Below are 24,906 nucleotides of genomic sequence, written 5' to 3'. Positions count from 1 at the left end.
CCCATGGGTGCCAGTCTTCAAGCTTATGGCTTGAAAACGAAAGTTGATAATTAATAATAATCATAATAATAATAATAATAATAATAATAATAATAATAATAATAATAATACGTAATGAGACTCAAAAAACTCCCAGGGGTGAGGTGAACGGAACACAAATCATTAAGTACACTAACTTGGAATTTAAGGATCATTAACAATAATTTCAGAACATACAAATTAAAACAGCTATTTATTAGGATGAAAAACGTGACGTAACGGCGTATTAACGAAATCTGAACTTACGGAAGCAAAAGAAAAATTGAATGAAATTAACTCTAAGAAAATGAACTGTTGTGCGAAGACTTGCAGTAACTTATGCCATAAGCTCACCATATGTAGACTCTGTTGTCTTGAAGCTGATGATGGATGGATATCTCGTACAGGCTGCCTCATCTGTTGTTTGATTCCAGTCCTACTTATGCATTCCTGCCTTTAACACTTCCTACTTTACTCCTTACATAAAGTCGTAATGAGTCCTACTTTTAAGTGCAAAACCACCATGGGTTATGTTCATGGAGAGAATACACTTGTATTCTTCCGTATTACGGAACAGTAGCGTAGCTAAATTCATAATAAAAGCTCTCCTCCCCTATACTAGTCAAAACCGGTCTCCCGTTGACTACCTCTCGTCATTGAGATAACAAGTCCCAATGAGAGTAACTTTTGAGCAGTATATACTCAGATGCGAAGTGAACTAAGTTAAAATCTTCTCCGATGTGCAGACGTAGAATCGTAGTAAGAGTGTCTTCCAAGAGTGAGAATCAGAATCAGAATGTCCGAATACTAGTGACAATCTGCTCACGAGTATGAATAAGAATGTCCTCTCCAGCTCTTGTCAACGACATATATAGGTTCAAAAGTCTCCTTCCATCAGCCATATCACATGGTCCAGTAAGATTCGAGGTCTCATCCCTTCTCCTATTTATTGCTGTGAATTCATCACGTTGCTTCATTACGTTCATTCACATAGGCTGAACTTTTCCGCAGAAATAAAGCGTCAGGAAGCGCAGTACGAAAAGTTGGCGTTTATAATGTATCAACTGTCTCTTCATGAGGTGGAGAGGGTGAGGTCTCTCCTGGAACTGGGCTGAAATTAACCTGCTGACTCTGGTCACCTCACAATGGCTATTAGAAAATTTACTGCAAGTTATAAATATGAATGATGTTGAAATACTTTACCCAATAATTTGTTCGTTCAGAATACGTTATAGCCGCGATACAAAGAAATGAAATGATGATTGAAATGGATGATAAAACCCTATATATATATACATATTAATTTAAACATGACCTATCAGTGATTAAATATATACATCTTATCAATTAAATGTACAGTTCAATAATTGAAAACATGCAGTGATGTCCCAAACATCACAACTAGACTCATCAGAGTGGGATGTGTCAGACCCTACCCACTGACGCTGGGGTGTATGCAGGTGAACTTATCAGAAGCCCATTATAACAGGCACAGTCTGATAACTGCATCATCATCTTCATCATCTTCCTTCCAAGTATTGGGCCATGTGTCCTGTTACGGTCTTGCATTTTTCTTTTTGCAAGACTTGAAAGCAATCAAATGTCCTTCCGACGGGTTGCTAGCCTGAAAGAAGTAAGACCATTGGTGGGGCTGCCACCTCTCAGCTAATGGACTAGCTGAAATTACAGCATTTCCTCTGTAATTGATGTAATGGTTATACCGCCGTGATTCGGTCGACAGGGCCTCTTCTGTGGGAACAGGTTTGTTCATCTCGGGAAGGTGAGGTTGGCATTTGGATAGGAGAGGTTATGTCATCATCATCATCATCCTTCCAAGTATTGGGCCATGTGGCCCGGTACGGTCTTGCATTTTCTTTCCATCGCCTCATTGGACGTCCTATAGATCTCTGTCCTCTTTGGTAGTCTTCCAGATTCCATCCTTTGAACATGACGTTTCCAGTTTTCTTGGTAATCATAGATGTAATTGATTACTGGTTTCACATTCAGTCCCTTAAGCATATTTTCATTTCTTATATGATCATATTTCGTATAGCCTGCTGTTCTACGCATGAACGTCATTTCACGCACTGTAATTCTGGAAATGTCTAGAGTTCTTACTGTCCATGCCTCACTGCCGCAGCAAAGGGTTGGTCTGGCTAAAGTGTTATAAAGACATAAGCGAGTGAGTTTTTGGACAAGAGATTGCTTCACGACATGATTTACGATTCCTGTTGTTCTGGTAAATTTTGTTACTTTTTCAGAGATATCAATTTCCCCTTGGTAAGATAAATTGTATCCCAGATAATTGAATTCGTTGACTCTTTCCAAAATTTTATTATCTAAACAGATTTTACCGGGGATAGGGTCCTTCCCCTTAAAGGCCATTATTTTGCTCTTTTGTGGTGAAATGATTATGTAGAATTTTGAAGAGACTTTCTGGAGATTAAATACTGACCACTGAAGACCATCTTCTGATGATGTTTCGTTTTAGGTCTGACACTAGACTCAACAGACGCTGGTTAATAGAGCAAACGCCTGAAAAGCCTTACATCTGTTCTGTTTTTGACAAGCTCTATTGGAGAAAAATATCTAATTCCCTCCATGGGAACTGAGAATTTTCCATTCGGAATTGCTAGGCGGGCAATAATTCCATTCTGGAGATTTATCTCCCGTATGCAGTTATCAGACTGTGCCTCTTATAATGGGCTTCTGATAAGTTCACCTGCATAAATCCCAGCATCAGTGGGTAGTGTATGACACATCCCACTCTGATGAGTCTAGTGTCAGACCTAAGACGAAACGCTGGTTAACAGAGCAAACGCCTGAAAAGCCTTAAACCTCCATTTATGTTCGGTCGGATAGGCTTCTTCAAGAGGTAATCTGCAGTTATTTCTTGAGGCTTCTATGTCTGGTCTTTATTGTGTAAGACCATTTCCCACCGAGCTCGATAGCTGCAGTCACTTAAGTGCGGCCAGTATCCAGTAGATAGTAGGTTCGAACCCCACTGTCGGCAGCCTTGAAAATGGTTTTCCGTGTTTTCCCATTTTCACACCAGGCAAATGCTGGGGCTGTACCTTAATTAAGGCCACGGCCGCTTCCTTCCCACTCCTAGCCCTTCCCTGTCCCATCGTCGCCGGAAGACCTATCTGTGTCGGTGCGACGTAAAACAATTAGCAAAAAAAAGACCATTTCTTTCTTTGCCCATCCTAAAGTCTCTTTCCCTCTACCAACTTCATTTTTCAACAGTTAAAAGTTGGAAAATAATCTGTCATTAATAAGCCATTAAAACATGGCGACAGCATGAGGAAACTAGATTTTCTGGCGAAATTCTGAATGTTCCATATATAGTACACTGCTGGCCATTAAAATTGCTACACTAGAAAAATAAGTAGAGAGCAGAACCATATTTATTGTACACGCAGGCTCTATCAGGGTGCTCACTAGTAACTTAAGTCTGTTTTCTCTTCAATACTGAGGCAAATTCCATAATAATTAAGAGCAGTCCATAATAGTTAGAATATCTACATTATGCAAATTACGTGGGTAGCTTTTTTTAAAAAGAACTGGGATATTCCAGTTTTCCCTGCATTAAATTTAGTGGGATATGGTACACAGGAGTGACGCTTGAGTATGTACCATACTCCAAAAACATCACCTTAAAACATATTTTACATGAACACTTACAATGGCATAAAGAACTTGAAATGAACGTATCTTAAGTCAAACAAGCTAGAACTTATTATAAAGTGCCAATCTGTGAAGTTATTTATCATTAATCCCGTCGTACAAAGCCACTAGAAGAAACATAACGAAAATAAACTAAATTGCTCATAGCAAGCCATCTGTCAAGCACTCTTCAAACTAACGCTTGTGTTCATCAGGGACTATATTCTTGAAGTCGGCATGAGTGTGCCAGTTTCTAAACACGTTTGAAACAGAAATGTACAAGTTCGTGCTCAGAAACTTGGAAATAAGTTCCCAGCTTCTTTAGCAAATTGAAGTGTGTTTGAATACATATGCTGGTCAACTAGTGTGCATATAAACAAGCACCACTGATATATTCTAATCTTTGTTGAATTCTTTCCTATGATAATCTGCTTTTCCATAATAATTTCTCTTCAATACTGAGGCAAATTCCATAATAATTAAGAGCAGTCCATAATAGTTAGCATATCTACATTATGCAAATTACATGGGTAGCTTTTAAAACGAACAGAGCACAAACTTGTACATTTCTGTTACAAACATGTTTAGAAACTGGCACACTCACTCACGCTGATTTCAAGAATATAGTTCCTGATGAACACAGGCATTAGTTTGATATTTGGAAGCTCCTTTATAAATTAAAAAAACACGTGAAAACTGGTATTTGGAATCTCTGTTATAAAAATAAAGAAACATGTATTTTTGTTTTTGGAAAATCCACTTAATGGGGGTGAAAAGAATTGAAAATGCAGGTGAATATTTAAAGTGAGTACCGGTATATCTACTGTATATGTCAAAATCTTAACAGTTACAGACTTGAAACTTGGTATTCGGAAAGCCCTTTAAAAATACAGGAACATTGTTTTTTATTTTTGGAAAAGGCACTTAATGGGAGGGAAGAAAAGTGCAAAAATAGAAAGGAGTTAAATTCTTTTTATGAGGAAAGCTGAAGATGTTACAGACATGAACATTTGTATTTGGAATCTTCTTTCAAAGTAAAGAAACACATATTCTTTTGTTTTTGTAAAACCCATTTTAACCTTCATTGGTTAATTCCAATGGCCCAGGGACTGGGTGTTTGTGCTGTCCCCAAGATCCCTGCAACTCGCACACCACAGATAACACTATCCTCCACCACAATAACACACAGTTACCTACACATGGCAGGTGCCGCCCACCCTCATCGGAGGGTCTGCCTTACAAGGTCTGCACTCTGCTAGAAACAGCCACACGAAATTAAAAAAATTCACTCTCCTTTCCTACCACACGCGCTCTTTCTATCTGTTTCTATTTTGCTCTCAAAGTACTACTCGCTGCGCACAAATCGTGTAGCATTTACACATAAGTCTCCTTTGATCAATCCACTCGGATCCAGTCTTAGATCGAAAGCTTACTTTTGATGTGATAAGTCATTTCCCTGTATATTTTCTGCAGTTTTATTTTCCTGTGCTTACCCTGTTTTTTCCAGAAAATGGGTACCCTCTATTGCCTATAGTACGATAGGCAGAAAACATTATTCAATATACAGGTAATTTTGAGGTACAGAGCATGCATAGAGCTCTCTGGCAGCAATAACAGCAGTAATTTGGGTGGGCATAGAGTTTAACCAAGCTTACATGACAGGTAAGGGTACATCATTCCATATGGCTTCAGAGTTCATTAATCAAGGTCATATGCTAGTCTCTCGGCAATCCATGACCAGTTATTCTCAATGGGCAACAGATCTGGAGAAAATGCTGGCCAGGGCAAATGTTGAAACACACTCTGTATTGAGGTAGGTTATGCAAAAAAGAGGTGACTGTGACGTGTATCCAACGGCCCTTCATAACATCACTCCAGGGGCTGGAACCGCAAGAAGAAGAAGAAGAAGAAGAAGAAGATGATGATGACTGCAACGTTTGTTCTCCTGGGTGCCTCCACACATGGATTTGTCCATCATGATGCGTATGCAGAAGTAGGATTTGTCTAAAAAGATGACACATTACTTATGGACTGTTATTATGGGAGCATTCTTCTTACGTATATACCATATTTACGCGAATAATTCCTGCACCCTAATTTTAGGAAGGCTCATTTTGAAAAAACAAAACAAAAAAGTTAAATGAACTAAAATTGTTACCAAGGAAAGAGTAACATAGGCGTAAACAAACATTTCATATCACTCCGCAAATATGAACATGTAAATTTATGGATATAGCAGCTATGGGTGAGATGAAAAAAATACGATAAAAATACATTATCACTGCTATGAAGTATATTTGCCATGAATATTAGGTAGTAGGTTTACTTACGTGACAGATACTTAATTAATCTGAACTTGCAATAGGCTCAATTCCCTGTAGATATGAAGATTCGTTGTCTCCTGCATCACTAGAATCCTCTCCTAAATGACTTACAAATTCGTCACACTCGACATCTAAAACACTTCTCACACGCATTCTCTTTTTACTCGGATAGTAACACGACCGGTGGTGGATAATTCTTTTTGTGCAATGTAAACAATTGAAAAAGACACACCGGAGAATTCGGATGTTAGTTTTGTGATACAGTAAAACCTCGTGAATTCGGAGTCTTAGGAACGCAGAAATCAGATTTCGCATTAACCACCAACTTGTAATTAAGAAAACTAGGTGAGCCTGGAGCTTGTTGCCAACCTTGACGCAAATAAAACCTGCACCCCAATTTTGTGCCACAGTATTTTTTAAAAAATATGCGGGGATTATTAGCGTAAATACAGTAATATTCTTCTAATACAGAAAAAGGTTGTCCGCACAATGTGTACGGCTGGTGCAGTTGACCACTGTCGACCTCTCTTCATTAAGCTTAAACTACTGACAATCGTAAATTTGTACACTTATGTCTCTTTGACATATGTTACAAACAACATAAATGAATTCAGTACTATGGAAAACAATCACCTTCATGATACTCGGGGCAAAGCAGATATTGCCACAATCTGCACGGTCCACTCCTTTAAGCAATTTTAAAAGGAAATTGTATGATTGGTTAACAGAAAATCTATTTTATAATTGCTATGAATTCTTAGAAATGCATAATGTTAGCACTGTACGGAGTTTTAATAAAAGGGGTTTGCTCATTTACCCTTGTTAATATTAAGTACTAAAGTATTATCAGTTGACAAAGCCTATTTCAATGTATATGGTCAATGGCGAATAAAGATTCTTGATAACGCCACTCCCGTGTCTATAGCCATTGTTCAATACACCACTGTACGCACGCCTGTCTCTGCCGTGGTGTCAAGGGAAGCTACAACAATGGTCACCGTGCTGACAGTCTGTGGTGCTGCAGGCTGCAGCCGTCGCCACACTGCCTGAGTGGACACTTATCGCCCAGCAAAGGAGCCAAGTTCCTGACTCAGGGAAATTGAGATGGCTGTTGATCCCACAAGGCAGCGCGAACAACAGGTCTGTCCTCTTGGGCGTTAGTGGCCACGGCCTGCTGAGATCCTGCATGGCATTCTGTATGACACACCTGGAACCATCGACTCCACATTCACATGACAGTCATGGGATCCAATCCAATGCGAGCAGCGATATCACGGAACAATACACCTCCATCCCAGTAGGCCATGATCCTGATGTGTTCAAATTCGGACAAGTGCTATACCAGTCACCACTTGGAAAGGCCCTTAGCCATGCAGAGAGAAAAGAGACGACACAGTGTATGTCTTACTTATTTATTAAAGTCTTTAGGTGTGTTGATCTTCTGAATAGACGTTCAATATTCTGTGTGATACACAATACCCTATCACATTACAAACCCCCACCACACTGTTTACAAGACCTGCCTTAAATTCTGCCACCCCCCCTCTCATGTCCAGCCCAAAATCTGCCTCACTACACTCCACATGTCAGCATATTAGTCCGCACCTACTTTTCACAGGTCAAACTTCTCAGCACATATATCGTATTCACATACACCTTTAGGTTGTCAAGGCCCATTAAATCTTAAAAACTTACTCCTCATTTGCTTTGGTTTCTCTTTAGGCTTCTCTAAATCTTCCCAATTGGACTGAGGAGGAAAAAAAAAATTAGTTCACCTGTATTACGCCCAAAGAGAAGAATGGAAGGACAAACAACTACCGTATTTAAACAATACCGTTTTATGCTAAACAATTTTATATATGTCTTAGTGTAAATTTTAACAAGTGTAACAAGCCTTTCAAAGACAATGTGCTTTATGAGATATACAAACGCATAGTTCCATAAGGTCCATTATAAGAGCAATGTGTTATCGACTAAATTTCTGTTCTTACTTGGATGACATTTGAATAACAAGTGATTTCAATGAACTGACAAATAACCACTAAAAGATTTTAACTGCAACTGTAAAATGACATGTGATGATTTGAGTATTTGTATGTAAACAGATCAGCAAGATCAGATCATTATTTGCTATGAGTGTATGATTTTAAAACACAGTAAATAAAGAAACCTTTTAAAGACTTTCACACGTTCAGAGTGTAAAAAATAGATAAAAAAGGTTGAAGGTACATCTGAAGCATGTTTAAACTTTTAATCAATGTATTAATTTGGCGAAAAATAGCATATGAAGTTGTGTATCACTATATGTCACCACGGCAATTGTAATTAATATGTACTCGCTCAATTTGTGTGATTTAGGCTGATGACATTTTTATATGTCGAAACCAGTACCACTATTGAATAAATGTTGTAGATAACATCTTATATAACTTGTAATTTGAATTGAAAAGGTTGAACCTTACTAAAACTTATCTCTGTGGCATTTCCTGACTGCGATGTTGCCGGCCCTCCATCCCTCGCCACAGCCCATTGGAGATTTGTTTCTATTTGCAGGCTACTGGATGAAGGTCACGTGATTTACCGAGGCGCACAGCAGGCCAAGGGCCTTCCGAAATAGTGACTGCTATAATAGGTATTCCTCCTCTTTACACGAGGCATAACACGACCTTTACACAAACAACCATGTTCTAATGCAACTTCTGACAGAAACCCACTGTGCAATCTTCCCTTTTATAAAGACTGTAGATAGCGGTGTACCTGCGAACAAGACGTTGATAAAAGAATTGGGGCTGCTATGCAGCATTCGGATGGTTAATGCACAGAGTCTTCATGAATAACGACCTAAAACTGCATACCAAACTCATGGTGTACAAAGCTGTCATTTCCACGCTGCTGAATGGCTGTGAAACTTGGACACTATCACCGTGATATTAAAAAACTTGAGCACTTCCACCAACAGAAAATGAGACTCATCGTGAATATTAAGTGGGAGAACTATGTGACCAACACGGCAGTTCTCGACAAATCGCAGCTAAATAGCATTGAGGCAACAATCATCGCTCATCAACTGAGATGGTTAGGCCATGTTCACCGCATGGGTGATACCAGGCTTCCCCACCAAATTCTTTATGATGAACTATGCTCCGGCAGTAGACTTCATGGAGCTCCTCTTAAGCGTTTTAAGGACCAGCTGAAACACATCATGAAGACAACTGGTATAGATATACAGACATGGAAAGAATGTGCTGTGGACCGCTCACTGTGGCGGAACACTACATCCACCGCTGTCAATTTGATTGAAAGAGAATGCCGCAGACATCAAGAGGCCAAGTGACAAGCAAGAAAACTCTGTCAATTACAACCCCGCCTTTCTCCATCCATTCAGGGTGATTTGTGTGGGCGTATGTTTTATGCCAGGATTAGTCTGTTTAGTAATTGTAAACACATCCATAAACTGAGTTGAACTGGTCAATGTATGCAGGAAGAAGTTATATACACTCGGATCGAGTTACAGCCGCCGCCGCCGAGCGTTACTCCTACCTGCTTCCTGTGCATGCACTGAAATGCTAATTACTTGTATATCTCAGCAGGTTGTACCTTTATTGCAAATTTGACGTCAGTTGCATGCCGCCTTCATAATGCAGCAATTTTAATGGCAAGCAGTGTAGTTTTGCTGTCAGTTTATGTTAAATGTCTAATAAAGCTCCTAGTTCACTGCTGTCAAATTTTTATGAAATATAAAAGTGATATCGCCCACACAACGGCAAACTAGCGAAAGTGACAAACTGGTGAATCTGTTGTTATGAAGTCTTGGTCTGGATTTTATTATTTATATAGACATGCCAACTTTCAAAAGTGAAAAAACAGGAGAAATTTTGCAACGAATCGCGACGTATTACGACACATCACTAATGGCAGAACATGTACAAATTCATTATAATTCAATACATTAACAATTCTATGTGGCCTACATATATATATTTTTCATCATTTACATGTGAATTCTAAATACTGGACATACCTGAACTGTAGGAACATGTGACTTCTCATCCTTCAACATGGTGATCACATTACGACTAATTGTTGTTCAACACACCCTTAGCTGACTTAGCCCTCTTCAAAAACTCGGAACTAAATTTTTGCTCAAAGCACTTTCCTTGCTGAACTGATTTCAAGGTTTAAAAGTTTCTCCAAAGTTTGTTCAGACAGCAAGGATCTGAACTGTGTTTTTGTCTTTGTGACTCTGCTAAAAATCCTTTCACATTCTGCATTACTATGTGGAACTGATAAAATAGCAAGCATCCACCTTAGAGAGTATGTCATACACCATCAGCTGATTTCATCTGATCTACCAATACCCATTGAACATCAATTCTTCCTTTTGCCAGGTCTGTTTCTTCGAGCTGAAAGTTACAGAACTGGGAGTGCAGAATATGTTTCTTTATCCAAATGTTCCGTTTCACTAGTCAAATTGTTCAGACACTTGTTAATGAAAAATCTAAGGCTAGAAAATGATGTCTTACTTATAGCAGAAATATTTGCAAAATCTGCATTAATTAAAACATCTTTGAATGGAAATTTGTGTACCAGGTAGTCGCACGATAAAGAGAAACATTTTCTAACAGACTTAAAGAATATGCACTTTTCCTCAGACTTCAAGGTGTTCACTAAAACAAACGCAGAGTTCCCTATCATCAGATCACAATCATTCTTTTGATTTGCTGGAGTATGATAATCTACATCAAGGAGAAAGGAGGATCTTTTAATAACGTGTGGTTTCACAAACCTTGCCATCACATTCTTCAATAGTTCCTCCAAAACTGACCTCAATAAGTGGATGTGCGGCATACTTGACCGAAGAGCTACGTTTGGATTTTCAAAGATATCCATAAAACTTGAGAGAAAAAGGCAAAAAGATTTATAAATTTGATGAAAAGAACATGAAAAGTCGCTCGTCACATGACAATGCATGGCTCTTAGTGTCATCAGTAGTTACATTTTTTTTTTTAGTGAAACAGATGACTGGGTTTTCCTTTTAACTGGGGAGTGAGGTGAAATGTTATGACAATCCTTAATCTTTTCAGACAAACAAGACACATCTGCACTTAAACTGTGCTTAGGAATTTTGTAAGTCCCCAAAGTTCCCATCTGAGAATCCTTACTCACAATTTCGCTCCTGAATAATGTAACCAAAGGGACCCACTGAAGCAAAATCCTATCTAAACACCTTCTTAGTGATAACCATCGAGTAGGCACATGCTTCAGAATTTTCCTGATCTCTGTGTTGTGTAAAGTCTGAAATTCTCTAAACTTTTCTTTCCTCTTTGCACTCCTTTCCAGATAATAAAATATATCAACTATAGTTTCATCTACATTTACGGGCAAGGCCGCACCCTTCTCGGCAGCAAGATTAATTACGTGACAAGAGCAGGCTACGATGCTTATGTTACTATTTTCCCGCTTCAAACATCCTGCCACATTATTCTTTAATCCTACCATTACTGGAGCATTATCAGCACCAAGAGCTTGGCAGTTTTTTAATGGAATGCAGAATTCCTGAAAAGTTGACAGCAAAAGATTAGCAATGTTAGCTCCAGTAGCATCCCCTTCTAAATTAGGCACAGAGAGTAGACAACTCTGAATTTCATTGAGTTCAGGCCTAAAAAATGTTACAACAATGGGATATATTTTCAAGTCGCTTTTAATGCTACCATCAGTAGCTATTTTTTTTTTTTGCTAGTTGCTTTACGTCGCTCCGACACAGATAGGTCTTATGGCGACGATGGGACAGGGAAGGGCTAGGAGTGGGAAAGAAGCGGCTGTGGCCTTAATTAAGGTACAGCCCCAGCATTTGCCTGGTGTGAAAATGGGAAACCACGGAAAACCATTTTCAGGGCTGCCGACAGTGGGGTTCGAACGTACTATCTCCAGAATACTGGATACTGGCCGCACTTAAGCGACTGCAGCTATCGAGCTCAGTACCATCAGTAGCAACAGAAAATGCGTTCACCTGCAAATGTGATACAATTTTCGCCCTTTCTTCCATGCACATTTCTGTAATGATAGCCGCTGTTTTCGTTCTAGCACACCCATATCATTTAGTGATTTCCGACTAAGGAAACATTTTGCAAAACAAAGGTCCCACGTGATCGGCACAATTTACAGACGTAAATAACGCCCCTGCAATCGTCACAGGATTTACATCTTGGTTTTTGCATGAAAAATTCAGTTTCTGGTTTTGTTTCTACACCCTGGACACTCTCCTTATGGTTTTTCGTTTGCATATGCTTGAGTATATCGCATTTCCCACCATGTGCAACTAGAAAATCACACCTACATATAGTACAGAATGTAAACGTTGGTCCCTTTCTGGATTCACTCAAACACGGAAACTCTTCCCTATAAGCACTTTTGAACACTGCATCATATTTCTTTTTTGACATTTTGGCCAAAACAAATTAGGCACAACATGAGCACTTCTGCAGGTCTTGCCCTGGGTAGAACGACTGTGGTGTGCTACTTCTGAGCTTAGGTTACTCCAAAGAGAATGTTACTCGCTTGACTCGCTTGCAAAGAGAATGACTGTATTATAGACCAAAGAGGAGCACATGACTGGCCACCGTGCCCCATACTGCCATCTGGTATCATTATTAGAACTACTATCGACCAGCCACACTCAGCCATATATCGATAAAACAACGTAATCCGTGGGAGTTTAAAATAATACGAGAATTACGGATATTGCTCTGAAAATCGGACCCATTGATCGGGAGATTGGGAGGAACGATGAATAATCGGGAGTCTCCAGCTCAAATCGGGAGACTTGGCACGTCTGTTTATATAACGTATACCCTCTGACATAGTCTCACATATGCAGCTCGTTCTGATTGGCTAACATATAAAACCAATCATTAATTATAAAATTGATCTGACATGAATAATGACAACGTTCAGCTCTCCTAATTTTTTGACAATTTGCAGATTCGTTAGTTTGCTAGAAGGAGTACGATATTAATAAAAGACTCTTACCATTTCATTCACTTTGCTCTGGATTTCTTTAGTTTTAACTTCTGCCTTAGCTTGTTGCTCAGCTTTCTCTCTGTAAGAATATGATTTCATGACATTAAAGATCTGTTTTTGAGTAAAGTCGCATGGAGAATTGATATAAAATAGGATATTTCAGGTAATGTGATACAAAATTAAGTACAAAGAAATCATCTTTACAAAACAGAATAACACAACAGGAGAAAAGAAGAGAGTCGCAAAGCATTAGCAATGATCTAATTACAGCATGTGGAAAAACAAACGGACCAAAATTGTAAACATACTCTGAACACCACATTACATTATTTTATATCCTAGGTGGGTCAACTGACCTGAAAACCGATTTTTACAGCATGCCTAGAATTACGAGAGAAGATTTGGTATTATTGTGGCAACATGTGTTTCATCAACATGTTCGACAATCTAAGGGATTGTTATGACCAAGGTGTGAGATATAAGGGTGCATATTTTGAACACGTGCTGCATAGAGGTAGTTAGATTCGCATTACCGTTGTCACCTTGCATGTGACAATGGTGTATCTTGATGTTCAGAGCATATCTGTAATTTTGGTACCATTCACTTTGCTGCATACCGTATTTGAGAACCTTCTAAAATAACTGAAAATAACTGACATACCGTACTGTATATGAACTCCAACATGATAATATGATTCTGAAATAAAGTCAACAATAATTACGAAATAAAGTACCGTATAGGCCTTATCTACCACAAAATTGAATATTCTAACCTGTTTGCTTTTTAATTCCCTTGCTTATTTCCTTCCAGACATTCTTCCTTCCGTTGTTGTTGCAATAATGCTTATGGGTCTTGTCAAAGAGGAAATTACGTTTTGGAACTAAACTGATAAGATTTTCTGTGTCCATTATTAGTCAGGTGAATAAACTATTACGAAACAAAGAAACATCCCGACTCTATGCAGGAAACAGCCGACTTGCCAGCTGATACATATGCCGCCAAACAGCTGGCCGAAAGATCCTGATCGTCTACGAAGTTGAACGAATGTTGATAACCAGCTGGGTGTTGGTGAGAGGGGGCCTGCGCCTGATACACGCACTCAGAGGCATTGCGATACCATGTGTTGGCATAAAATTCAAAGTTATTTTTACCTTTATACGAGCTAAATATTGTATTGTCGTGTCACTCGTAATTATTACATCGCATTATAAGAACGTAGCACAAGGATGAGGAGACATGAAATAAAATTCTCGCGGGGAAAGAAACTGTTTACGTTTAGATGTGCTAGTGTTGCTACTGCGCCTTTATCACTCTCACGTAATACCCCAATACTTTTCCATGCACTCATTTCTGCAACTTCGAACCTGCTTTTCTTTTCTTCATTACCTTTAGCATGAAGAGGATTAAAGCAGGAAATTAAACTCAATATCCGCTTGTCCATGCGGTACTTCCGAAACAGCCAGAAACTACGCTCGTGGCTGTGACAACTAATAGGAATGCAGGGGTGATATAAGCCTATGCATAGGTTCTAAGAATCTTTAAGAATAAGTAGCCGATGTCTCGTCTGCTACCGTTAACTTGAAGCAGATGTCGGGGGGGGGGGGGGGGGGGAGGAACTGAGGCGGTTTTTGGAAGGTTCAGTCAGTGTGCCTCAGAACACATGGAAGGCAATGTGGGAAATGGAGAGGTTTATAGCTCTCTCTCTCTCTCTTTTTTTTTTTGCAAGTTACTTTGCGTCGCACTGACACAGATAGGTCTTACGGCGACGATGGGACAGGAAAGGGGTAGCATTGGGAAGGAAGCGGCCATGGCCTTAATTAAGGTACAGCCCCAGCATTTGCCTTGTGTGAAAATGGGAAACTATGGAAAACCATCTTCAGGGCTGCCGACAGTGGGGTTCGAATCCACTATCTCCCGAATACTGAATACTGGCCGCATTTAAGCGACTGCAGCTATCCAGCTTGGTGGTTTAAAGTTCAAGAAAGCATTAAAAACCTAAAAACAGTCAACCCTGGACAATTTCTTTTCCAAATAGGAGCATAGACTTTTGTGTTTGGAAATGTATTTAATGTCTAATGCAGAATGGAATTTACATAATGTACGGTCACCATCTACCGTTTTAATGTTCTTAGTATTTCTTTTTTCTCTTGTGCAAGGTTTTATATAATATGTTCCCTTCTGTTATCAAGAATTTTTATGATACAGTATGTTCAATTACAGTATTTTACTTTATCTCTAAAAATACATGTCATGATTATCTAATACTGTATTTATATTCTGGCTTTCATTTAGCAGCTCTTATATATCAGCCTATTTTAATATTGTTCACAAACAAGGAAATCTGTTGGCTGTGTGTTTCAAATGTATGTCAAAGTACAGAATAAGTTTCTGGGCATTACCCCTTTTAAGAAGTTTCCTGCTTAAGAAGTTTTTTTTTTGTGGTCCCTTGAAAAACTTCTTAACAGAGTTTCACTGTATTTCGCCACCATGTTGGGCGCTTTTGTATCTGATGTGCCTTATTTTATTAGATTAAAGAATTAAAAACTACTCGTGATCGACTGTTGCTTGGCGTTACGGGTATTAGATTTTTTGAAAAGTTTGGCTGATCAAAGTTGCTGAACTGAAAGAAGTTATCAGAGGAAACTGACGAAGTTTTCCCAGTAAAACTGAATGTAAAGTTTCCCGAGATTTTTTAAGTTGCGTACTGGTAATTAAGGTTTGAAGCTGGCGCCGCGGTCTAATTTTTCTGCCTCTCACCCGGAGGGCCGGGCCAGGTCAGGCATTTTTACCTGGATATGAGGGCTGGTTCCAGGTTTACTCATTCTATGATTACCTTTAATTTAGGAGCTATTTAATGGTGAGATGGCGACCCCGGTCTAGAGAGCCAGGAAAAACGGCCGAGAGGATTCGTCACACTGACCGCGCGACACCTCGTAATCTACAGGCCTTCGGACGGAGCTGCGGTTGCTTGGTAGGCGGAAGGCACATTGGGGCTGTAGTTTGGTTTGGTTTAGGAGTGTTTGTAAGATAATAAGTATAAGTTACATATTTCATTTTTGTGATGTTTAGCCAAATTGTTGATGGTTCATTTGTTCCCGGATTTTCCGTTTTCCTGTGTTCAAACGTTTTTTCCTGTGTCCCTCCAAAAATGGAGAATCGAGGTTCCACTGTATTTCTTTCCTAATTGCACCTCCGTCTTAGTCTCTCGATTTCTCTATTATAATAAGGTGGGTCATTACAATTCCTTACCAGCTTTAAAGGTACAAACGTGTTTTCATATTCCTCATCAATTGGTTTAAACCCATCCCAGAGTCTGTTTACAGTCTTATTTACCGTTTTCCACTGATCATAGTTACTTTTAAAAAACTCCCTCATGCCTGCTTTATCAGCCATATGATACTGCCTAATAATCCTACTTTTAAAACCTTTCTTTCTATCACATTTATTTTTAACTACAACAAAAACAGCTTCATGACCACTAATACCATCAATTACTTCAGTTTCTCTATAGAGTTAATCTAGATTTATCAGCACCACATCCAGGATATTCTTCGCTCTAGTTGCTTCCAACACTTTCTGAATCAGCTGTCTTTCCCATATTAACTTATTTGTCATTTGTTGGTCATGCTTCCTGTCATTCGCTATACCTTCCCAATTGACATTTGGTAAATTCAGACCTCGCGCTACAATCACATTCCTTTCCATGTCGTTTCCCTACATAGCTGATTATCGTATCAAATAATTCTGAATCAGCGCCAGTGCTACCCTCTCCCAGGCTGTACACTCCAAAGACACCAAGTTGTCTATTATCTTTAGAAATGAACCTTACACATAGAATTTCATGTTTGTCGTCTTTAACTGTTTCGTAGCTTACAAATTCTTCCTTCACCAGAATGAATACTCACCCTCCCACCAATCCTATCTCTACGATACACTCTCCAGTCCTGTGAGAATATTTCTGCACCCATTATATCATTTCTCAGCCATAATTCAACTGCTATTACAATATCTGTTAAGTGCATATCTATTAATTTACTTAATTCTATTCCTTTCATCACAATACTTCTACAGTTCAACATTAACATTTTTATATCATCCCTACTTGACTTCCAGATCCCTGTACCATAGTCTCATTGAAATCCCCAAACACCCTCTAGTCAGTATCCCACAGTATTCCACTGCTAACAATCTCCACTTTGCATAAACTTCACTTGTGCTGCATTTACCAGATCACAAACACCCAACTATGCTGGTACTTATACTTGCTTGCCTTACTTTGTTGGTACCAACATGAAATACTACCAGCTTCTCCTTCCTTTCCTCCTCTTCTTCTATTTTCTCAAAATCTGCCTCAATCTAATTCCTGGATAACCCTGTACCCTGGTTCCCTTTCCTCCACACGCTTTCCCCACATGTCCAACAATGGAATCCCCCTGATCAGAGGTTCAACCCTACCCACCTTATTTGACCTCCTCCCCTATTGGTCAGGCCTATCTTTCCTGACAGCTGCAGAAACAGCTGTTCCGTAAAGAAAAATGGAAATGAAAGAGGAGAACATGCGTTCGTAATAAATGCGTAAATAATATGTCAAGGAGCAGTTGTTAACTCTTAAAAGTAAAAGCTGAAGTAAACGATTGTTTAATTTTAGTGCTAAGTACTGCAATTAAGTAACAATGGGATATGACAGATGGTATCTCATATTTCCGAGGTTAGTTTTATATTTTCTTGCGTCTGGTTAAATTTGGGAAAGGCTATTATCATGTAAATTCATAGTGAGAAGGTTAGCATTTCTCTACTGGCAATTGATGTATATTTTCAAGATAGGCCTACCACGCAGTTAAGTTATATTAGGTAACACTGTTTGAATAAGAAAACTCAAGCGTTTGCCACAAAATGCGACCATCGGTATCGTTTTCTTGCGAGATCTCTCGTCGAAATTTGAAGGCCATGCCGGAGTCGATTAGTAATACCTGTCAACTGCGGTTCCACACAGAAAACTAGAAATGAAAGTAGAGAATGTGTTTTCGTAACAAATATGTAAATAACATGGTCGATAGCAGTTATTAACTCATTAGAAATAAAGGCTAAGTAAATGATCGCTTAATTTTAATACTCTACCCTGAAATTAAATAAGAATACCATACACCTCAAGATATGGCAGAGCTCATCACTAATTTCTGAGGTTAGCGTGGATTATATTTTCTTGCGTCTGGTAAATTTTGGTAAGGCTATCATTTTTCTACTGGTTCTTGATATATGTTTTCATCGTACATACAGGGTTCCGTTAGGTTAAGTGACGCTGTTTGAATAAGAAAACTCAAGCATTTGCCAGAAACAAAATGCGACCTTCAGTATCGTTCTCTCATCACGCACTCTTGCGAGCTCTCTCATCAACAATTGAAGGCGATGCAGGAATTCGATCGGAGTTGATTAGTAGTACCTGTCAACTGCAGTTCCGCAAAGAAAATTAGAAATGAAAGAGGAGAATATATTTTTGTAACAAATATGTAAATACCGTGGTGGATAGCTGTTGTTAATTCGTTAGAAATAAAGGCTAAGTAAATGATCGCTTAATTTTAATACTCGACATTGAAATTAAGTAAGAATGCGATTCACCTCAAGATATGGCAGAACGCATCACTGATTTCAGAGTTAGTTTTGTATTTTCTCAATCTTATTAAATTTTGGAGAGGCTATTTCCATGTAAATTTATAGCGAGAATGTTATCATTTCTCTACTGGCGCCTGGAATAAGTTTTCATAATACATATAGTACAGTTAGGTTAGGTGATGCTGTTTGAATAAGAAAACTCTGTGTCGGTGCGACGTAAAGCCCTTAGAAAAAAAAAAAAAAAAAAAAAAAAAAAAAAAAAAAAAAAAAAAAAAAAAAATTGAAATGTTTGCCACAAAATGTGACCGGTAATTTTTGGTACGATATCGTTTTCTTGTTATGTGCACTTGCGAGCTCTCTCGTCGGCATTCAAAAGCGATATTGCAAGTTGTCTACTTCATGACTGTATCGATGAGTATAATCAACAAGTATAATTAAAGAACCACCTAATCGATACTTTATTTTTTGCGTTGGCCAAAATTAAATATACATTATCACTCACAGAACAACAAATTAAACTTAAACAGCAATCAGAAAAGACTAAGAGGTACGTCAAATTCACCTTTAATAACCCGAGGATTTATGAAATCACGAATTTGTTTAAGAAATACAACACCAAAGTAGCTTTTTCAACCAAAAACAATACAAAACATAGATTCTTTAATCACAAAAGAGCCAATAAACTTCAAGATGACGAATTCCAAGAATCTGGCATTTATAAGTTGACATGTACTCAGTGTTAAAAAACATATGTGGGACAATCAGGAAGGAGCTTCATAATTAGATATCAAGAACACGTCAATGCAGAGAAATACAGAAGATTCTCTGCTATGGGAGCTCATATGAAAGAAGTGAACCACAAATTCACTAATATCAAACAGGACCTTCAAATCATAAGTAAGATCAATAAAGGAACACTAATGAACAACCTAGGAAACATGTACATTATTCTTGATAAATTAGAAAATGGAGAATGGAATCTTAAAGAAATGAATGAGCAAAAAGACCTCTTATACGAGCACATCAGCAAATACATGGAATGGGTTGACAGACAACAAATAAGACGAAAAAATGAAATAATCGAGCACGACGTCGCGGAATCACTGCTAAGTCTCCCTCCTCCCTCAAATGACGTACTAGATGATGACACAACTCCTCTTCCCTTTTCTTCTGAGGATTGCACGAACAATCAAACCGTGTCACATCGCTACTACACTAGGTCGGGCACAAAGACAGATCCCCAAGGCAGCGCGGAATAAACATCTTTCAAAGATATGATAACGTGAGACAAGCTGGCCTAACCAGATGACCGCCATTTTATAACAGAGAAGATACCAAAGAACTTTTACCAATCAAACAATCGACACAGCAAATATTTTTTCCATAACCTAAAGATTAACGCTTGTGCTTATTGTCCAGTATTTTTCATCTACGTTTTCCTTATACAGCTGATGATGACCACTAAGTGGTTGAAACATGTTCTGTGAGTGATAATGTATAGTTAATTTTGCCCAACGCAAAAAATAAAGTATCGATTAGGTGGTTCTTTAATTATACTTGTTGATTCAAAAGCGATGTGAGATGAAAGAGGATAACATGTTTTCGTAATAAATGCGTGAATAACATGGCCAATAGCAGTTGTTAGAAATAAAGGCTGGAATAAATGATTGCTTCATTTTAAATGTTAATACTGAAATGAAGTAAGACTGGAATACGCCTCAAGATATGGCACAGTACATCACTGATTCAGAGGAGAGTCTATATTTTTTCGCGTCTAGTTAAATTTCGAAAAGGCTTCCACATAAATATGTATGTAGTATGTGCGCTTGAAATACATTTTCATGATACATACACGGTTAGGTTAGGTAAGGCTGTTTGAAGAAGAAAAGTGGAACGTTTACCATAAAGACCTCAGGAGTGACACTATAATTTTTTCAGAATGAAATTAAACATACATTTTCACGTAGTATCAGATTTCGAAAAATAACAAATGAGCAAGCCATAAGTTTTGGAGAAACTGATTGTCATTGCATACCGATTTGGATGTGTATGCGGTTTTCTCCGACTTTTATTACAAAAAATTGACTATAATGACAATCCGTTATAGCAAGTAATTTCTTAGCTGTTATGCATTCTTGCTATAATGGACTTCTATTGTACTTCTAATTTCCTCATTCTGGAGATTCTCTACCCTCAGCTGTCTGAAGACTGACTTAAATTTCTCCATTCTAGGCAGATCACTGCTGATCAGATAGTAATCTGCATCACTGAAAAATCCCCAGAACACCCACACATTCCTGACAGGTTTCCTGAATTCAAAATCTCTGATGATATAGTCTATAAATGGATCTGGTGTCACTACCCTCCCATGTATAGTGGTGAATAGCCTTATACATGAAGAATAAATACGAAACTGCTAATTCCGCACTAGCACTGAAGTCCAATAATCAATTCCCACTCCTACAAGCTTGTATTATTTCTGCACACAAACCCATCACCTTCTGATATCCTTCAGTTCTATTCCAATTCTCGCATTGAAATCGCACATTAGCACCATCGTGTCTTTACTGCTGACCCTGGCTATGTTACCATTCAATGCATCATAAAACTTGCTAACTTCTTCCTCATCTGCACCCTCACATGAATAAAATGAGACACAATTCTAGTCGTAATTCCTTCAACTGCAGAATTTAAAAAAAAAAATTGTATACCAAGGTGTTTCTGATGAACAATACTACCTCACAGTGTGCCCTTCCGTTTTTCATACCAGTTAAGAACACCTTATAAACTATCACCTTAGTATCTCCCCTTACCAGAATATCAGTAACTCTTAACACATTCTCTCTGCTGACTCCACCAATTCTACTTCCTTCTTCCACAAACTCCATTGATACCGATAGCTCCTCATTGAATTCCATTTCATTTCTAAAATTGTTTTTAAAGAGTCCGTGGGCTGTGAATGTGAAGTGGGACTATATCACTCCCATAGGTTTGAGACTTGCTTAAAACATAGTGTCCACAGAAATGTTCTCTCAAGTTTCCATGATTTTCCCTGACCTACAAAGAAAAATTTCCCTGACTCACGAAAAGTGAGTGACAAGTTAATTCGGTGAACAGCATGTTTTACAAGGAACAAAAAAGGAAATTCTATCCTCCACAAACCCCATAGCTGGCCTAATTCTCTCTCCACTTCCTTTTTTCAATCATTTATGGAAAAACAATTACACTGATGGCACTTTACAGATAAACAAATATTTTAATAGCAACACGTACCTTTATCTTATTTCCAACGAACAAAGTGCAACTGACTTATTAATAGAGAAATTCAAATATGAAAATAAAGTTATTTTACCACAGCAATCTAATAATATTTTAGGTGGATTTAGAGCACCCTTGAGATCAAATGCAATTAACTTGTGTTTGTAACGTAGATGAATATAACGAATTCCAATTAGTCTAGGTCTATATATCAAGCAGTTTTGAAATTTGAAGATCAGTCAGAAAAGACAGGAATGAAAGAAGAAAAGTTTGCACCTATCGAAAAGATTACTGTTTAGTTTCAGCAAGTCAAGCAGGGCTATCTTTAAAAAAGATTGTATGGAGACCTGAAAAAATGAAAAAGGTCCCAGTCAATTTTGGAGATCCCAGTTTTCAGGGCTCAATTCACTGTATGCAAACTGCATATGCCTATATCAAGAAGAGATTTACCCTTGGGGTTTAGCACTTGCAAATTATTTTCAAGTTTCTTAATAAAACTGAGGTTAAATATTTCCTAAAGGCAAGAGGAGTCCATGTATAAACCCATTTATTAAGTGATCCACAGCTGCCCTGCCTAAAAATACACTGTTGGAATACCTTGTTGCAACTTTTTGAAGATTTACATCCCAAAACCTTACACACAAGTCCGTTTGTCCTCCTCAGATAAATTTGTTTAATGATTCATCATAACAAACAACGTAGTCAAAGCACTGCTGTAAGTCATTTTGCAAACTTTCTTTAAAATATGGGGCTAATCCATGATTAATAATGTCTTGCCCATAGTAAAGTTTTGAACAATTTTACTGTCTGGGAACATTGTTTTAAATGCTGCGGAGGTTTCATCACAAGAGTTGAGAGACATCTTTCCAGTGACAAACCTGGAGAGCCCACATGGCTTCAGCTGATGTAACATCATCTTCATTCACACTGAAAGTGTTTAAACTCATTTGACTTGTTCCTGGCACTGCTAATTCCTTTGTAGCTGTGGATGTAGTGCTAACTCTTGGTTGCGTATCTTCAAGTGGAGATAGAGTAGAGGTATTCTTTGTAAAGAAAGAAACTATTGGCTGGGAAGACTTGGCTTTCATGTATTTTATATGAGCAAGTCCTTTAGCATGGGTAACATATAACTAGGTTTAAACGATTTACAAGACACACTATGCAATAGGCTAAGGTTGCATCATTTATCCATATGTCCAACCAACCACTCAGTTCGAGAAACACTTCAGTGTCTAGCCAGAGTTTATTAAATGTATATTGCTTGTTAGTCGTTGTCATGAAATTCAAGCAAGCATCCTAGAACTGAAATAAAAAAAGAACAACATAAAAATGGTTGAAAGAAATTATGCAAGGGCACAACAAAAATTGTACAATTGCTGTGCACTTCTTGTGAAAAGATACGTGAAAAAGAAATGCTACAACAGCCTGGGTTACAGCAGACTAGAGCATAAAAAATATCCCCTCAAATCGATCATTGGGGAAGATATCCCTGACATTCCAGGTTTTTTGTCTACTTCCCTGACCAAAATACTTTTTCCTGACTTTGCAGAATGTGGACACTATGTTAAAATGTTCTGAGTATGTTCAGTAAAAATTCTGAAGAAAAAAAAAAAAACACACACATGCACAAACGAGTCTCAGTGAGAATCTCACCTCTAACGGGTTAGGGTCCATGATGGATTGTATCGTTTGAGCACAAGGAGGGCCATGACTCAGAAAAGGTCCGAGATGCCCAGTTCTCCTCCGTAGCAACAGTTATACTGACTCTCAGGGCCACTTAGTAGGCCACTCAGCTGTCGCCTAAGGTTCATGAACCAAAACATGACTACAGTTACCCACATCATGAGCCACCACATTTTCTCCTTTCGTTAAAATTAATACATATTGTTTAGTCTCAGAACTTGGTAACATTGTTATAGAGGTGACGGGTGTATGCTCAACCAATAAAATCCAACATATAATGACAAACCTAACCTGAGGAGAGCAGCTTCTTTTTCCTCAGCCAATCGTTTCTGACGTAGTTTCTCTGCTTCCTCCTGTTCCCTTTTTCGAAGTGCTTGAATTCTCTCCTGTTCTTCTTCCTAGATGAAAAATAAAAAATGATAGGAACATAAATGCAGTGTCATTTGAAGTTATTTCTTCAAATTACAAATAAAAGCTTCAGATTTCTTTTCCTTGATTTTATTATAAAAATTTCCAATAATAATTTTCATTTTGCCAGTGTCATAATTTCTATTATTAAACACATGGAACAACAAAATTTATTCAGAAGGAAGAGTATGAAACACAGATACTTTATTTTATTTTTGGAAGACAATCAGTTCTATCCCTCAAGGCCTTACATTTTAAAAGTAAAAGAAAAAGGAATGGGAATACTGTTATTGAGAACAGTAGTTTGTAGCTTTTAGTTTTACATGAATTCATCCAAAGTCCATCTATCTTCATTGTAGATTGTTAAGCCTTTCAGTGCTCAGTCTGCAAGCCATTATGAAATCATTACATTCCTGACAATTCCTCTATCTGCAACAAGCTCCGTGGTCTCATTTAGTTTTACACATCATCAATTTCTTTTTTCCAGTTCCAGCCGGGTCGGGATGTTAGCGGCACTTTATCACCTTCTTCTAACCAATTAGCAGCGCTGTTACTCAATTGTGTTCTAATCCAGATTTCATATTGCATTGTTCTTGATCAAGTCAAACCACCTTTAGTCTGAATCTATTTCTTGTTTTTCTTCCTTAGTTCTCAGCCTTCATCATCCGTTTTGGTACCGTTCCCTTTTAGATCTTCGTAACATGTCCGAACCATCTATGTTTATTTCTCTCTGTTCTTTCTGAAGGCTTTTCTAGTATGATTTCCTTCCCCACATCCCTGCCCTTTCTTGTCTTGACTATCACTTATTAAAAATGTCATCTAACTGGTCTCTCTCGTGTCTTTTTGTCAGCATCCACGTCTCTGCTGTATATGCCAATATGGAGCAATAATATATCTTATACTGTACTTGAAATCTTT

At 38.2% G+C, this 24,906-nt stretch overlaps 1 protein-coding gene across 3 annotated transcripts in view; it reads right to left on the bottom strand.

Moving 5' to 3' along the window:
• LOC136866197 (inner centromere protein B) overlaps nucleotides 1-24,906 on the bottom strand; it is a 431,603-nt gene that overhangs the window by 78,351 nt on the left and 328,346 nt on the right. For all 3 annotated transcript variants that reach the window (XM_067142957.2, XM_068226499.1, XM_067142948.2), the window contains 2 exons: nucleotides 23,872-23,978; nucleotides 13,038-13,107 (listed from right to left, as the gene is read on the bottom strand). In XM_067142957.2, the coding sequence (XP_066999058.2) occupies nucleotides 13,038-13,107; nucleotides 23,872-23,978 (177 nt within the window). The remainder of the gene's footprint in view (nucleotides 1-13,037; nucleotides 13,108-23,871; nucleotides 23,979-24,906) is intronic.

Source organism: Anabrus simplex, chromosome 1 (assembly GCF_040414725.1).
Source record: "Anabrus simplex isolate iqAnaSimp1 chromosome 1, ASM4041472v1, whole genome shotgun sequence".
NCBI classification, from domain to species: domain Eukaryota; kingdom Metazoa; phylum Arthropoda; class Insecta; order Orthoptera; family Tettigoniidae; genus Anabrus; species Anabrus simplex.
Note: the sequence above shows the minus strand (reverse complement) of the source record. Positions and strands in the feature narration are given on the sequence as shown.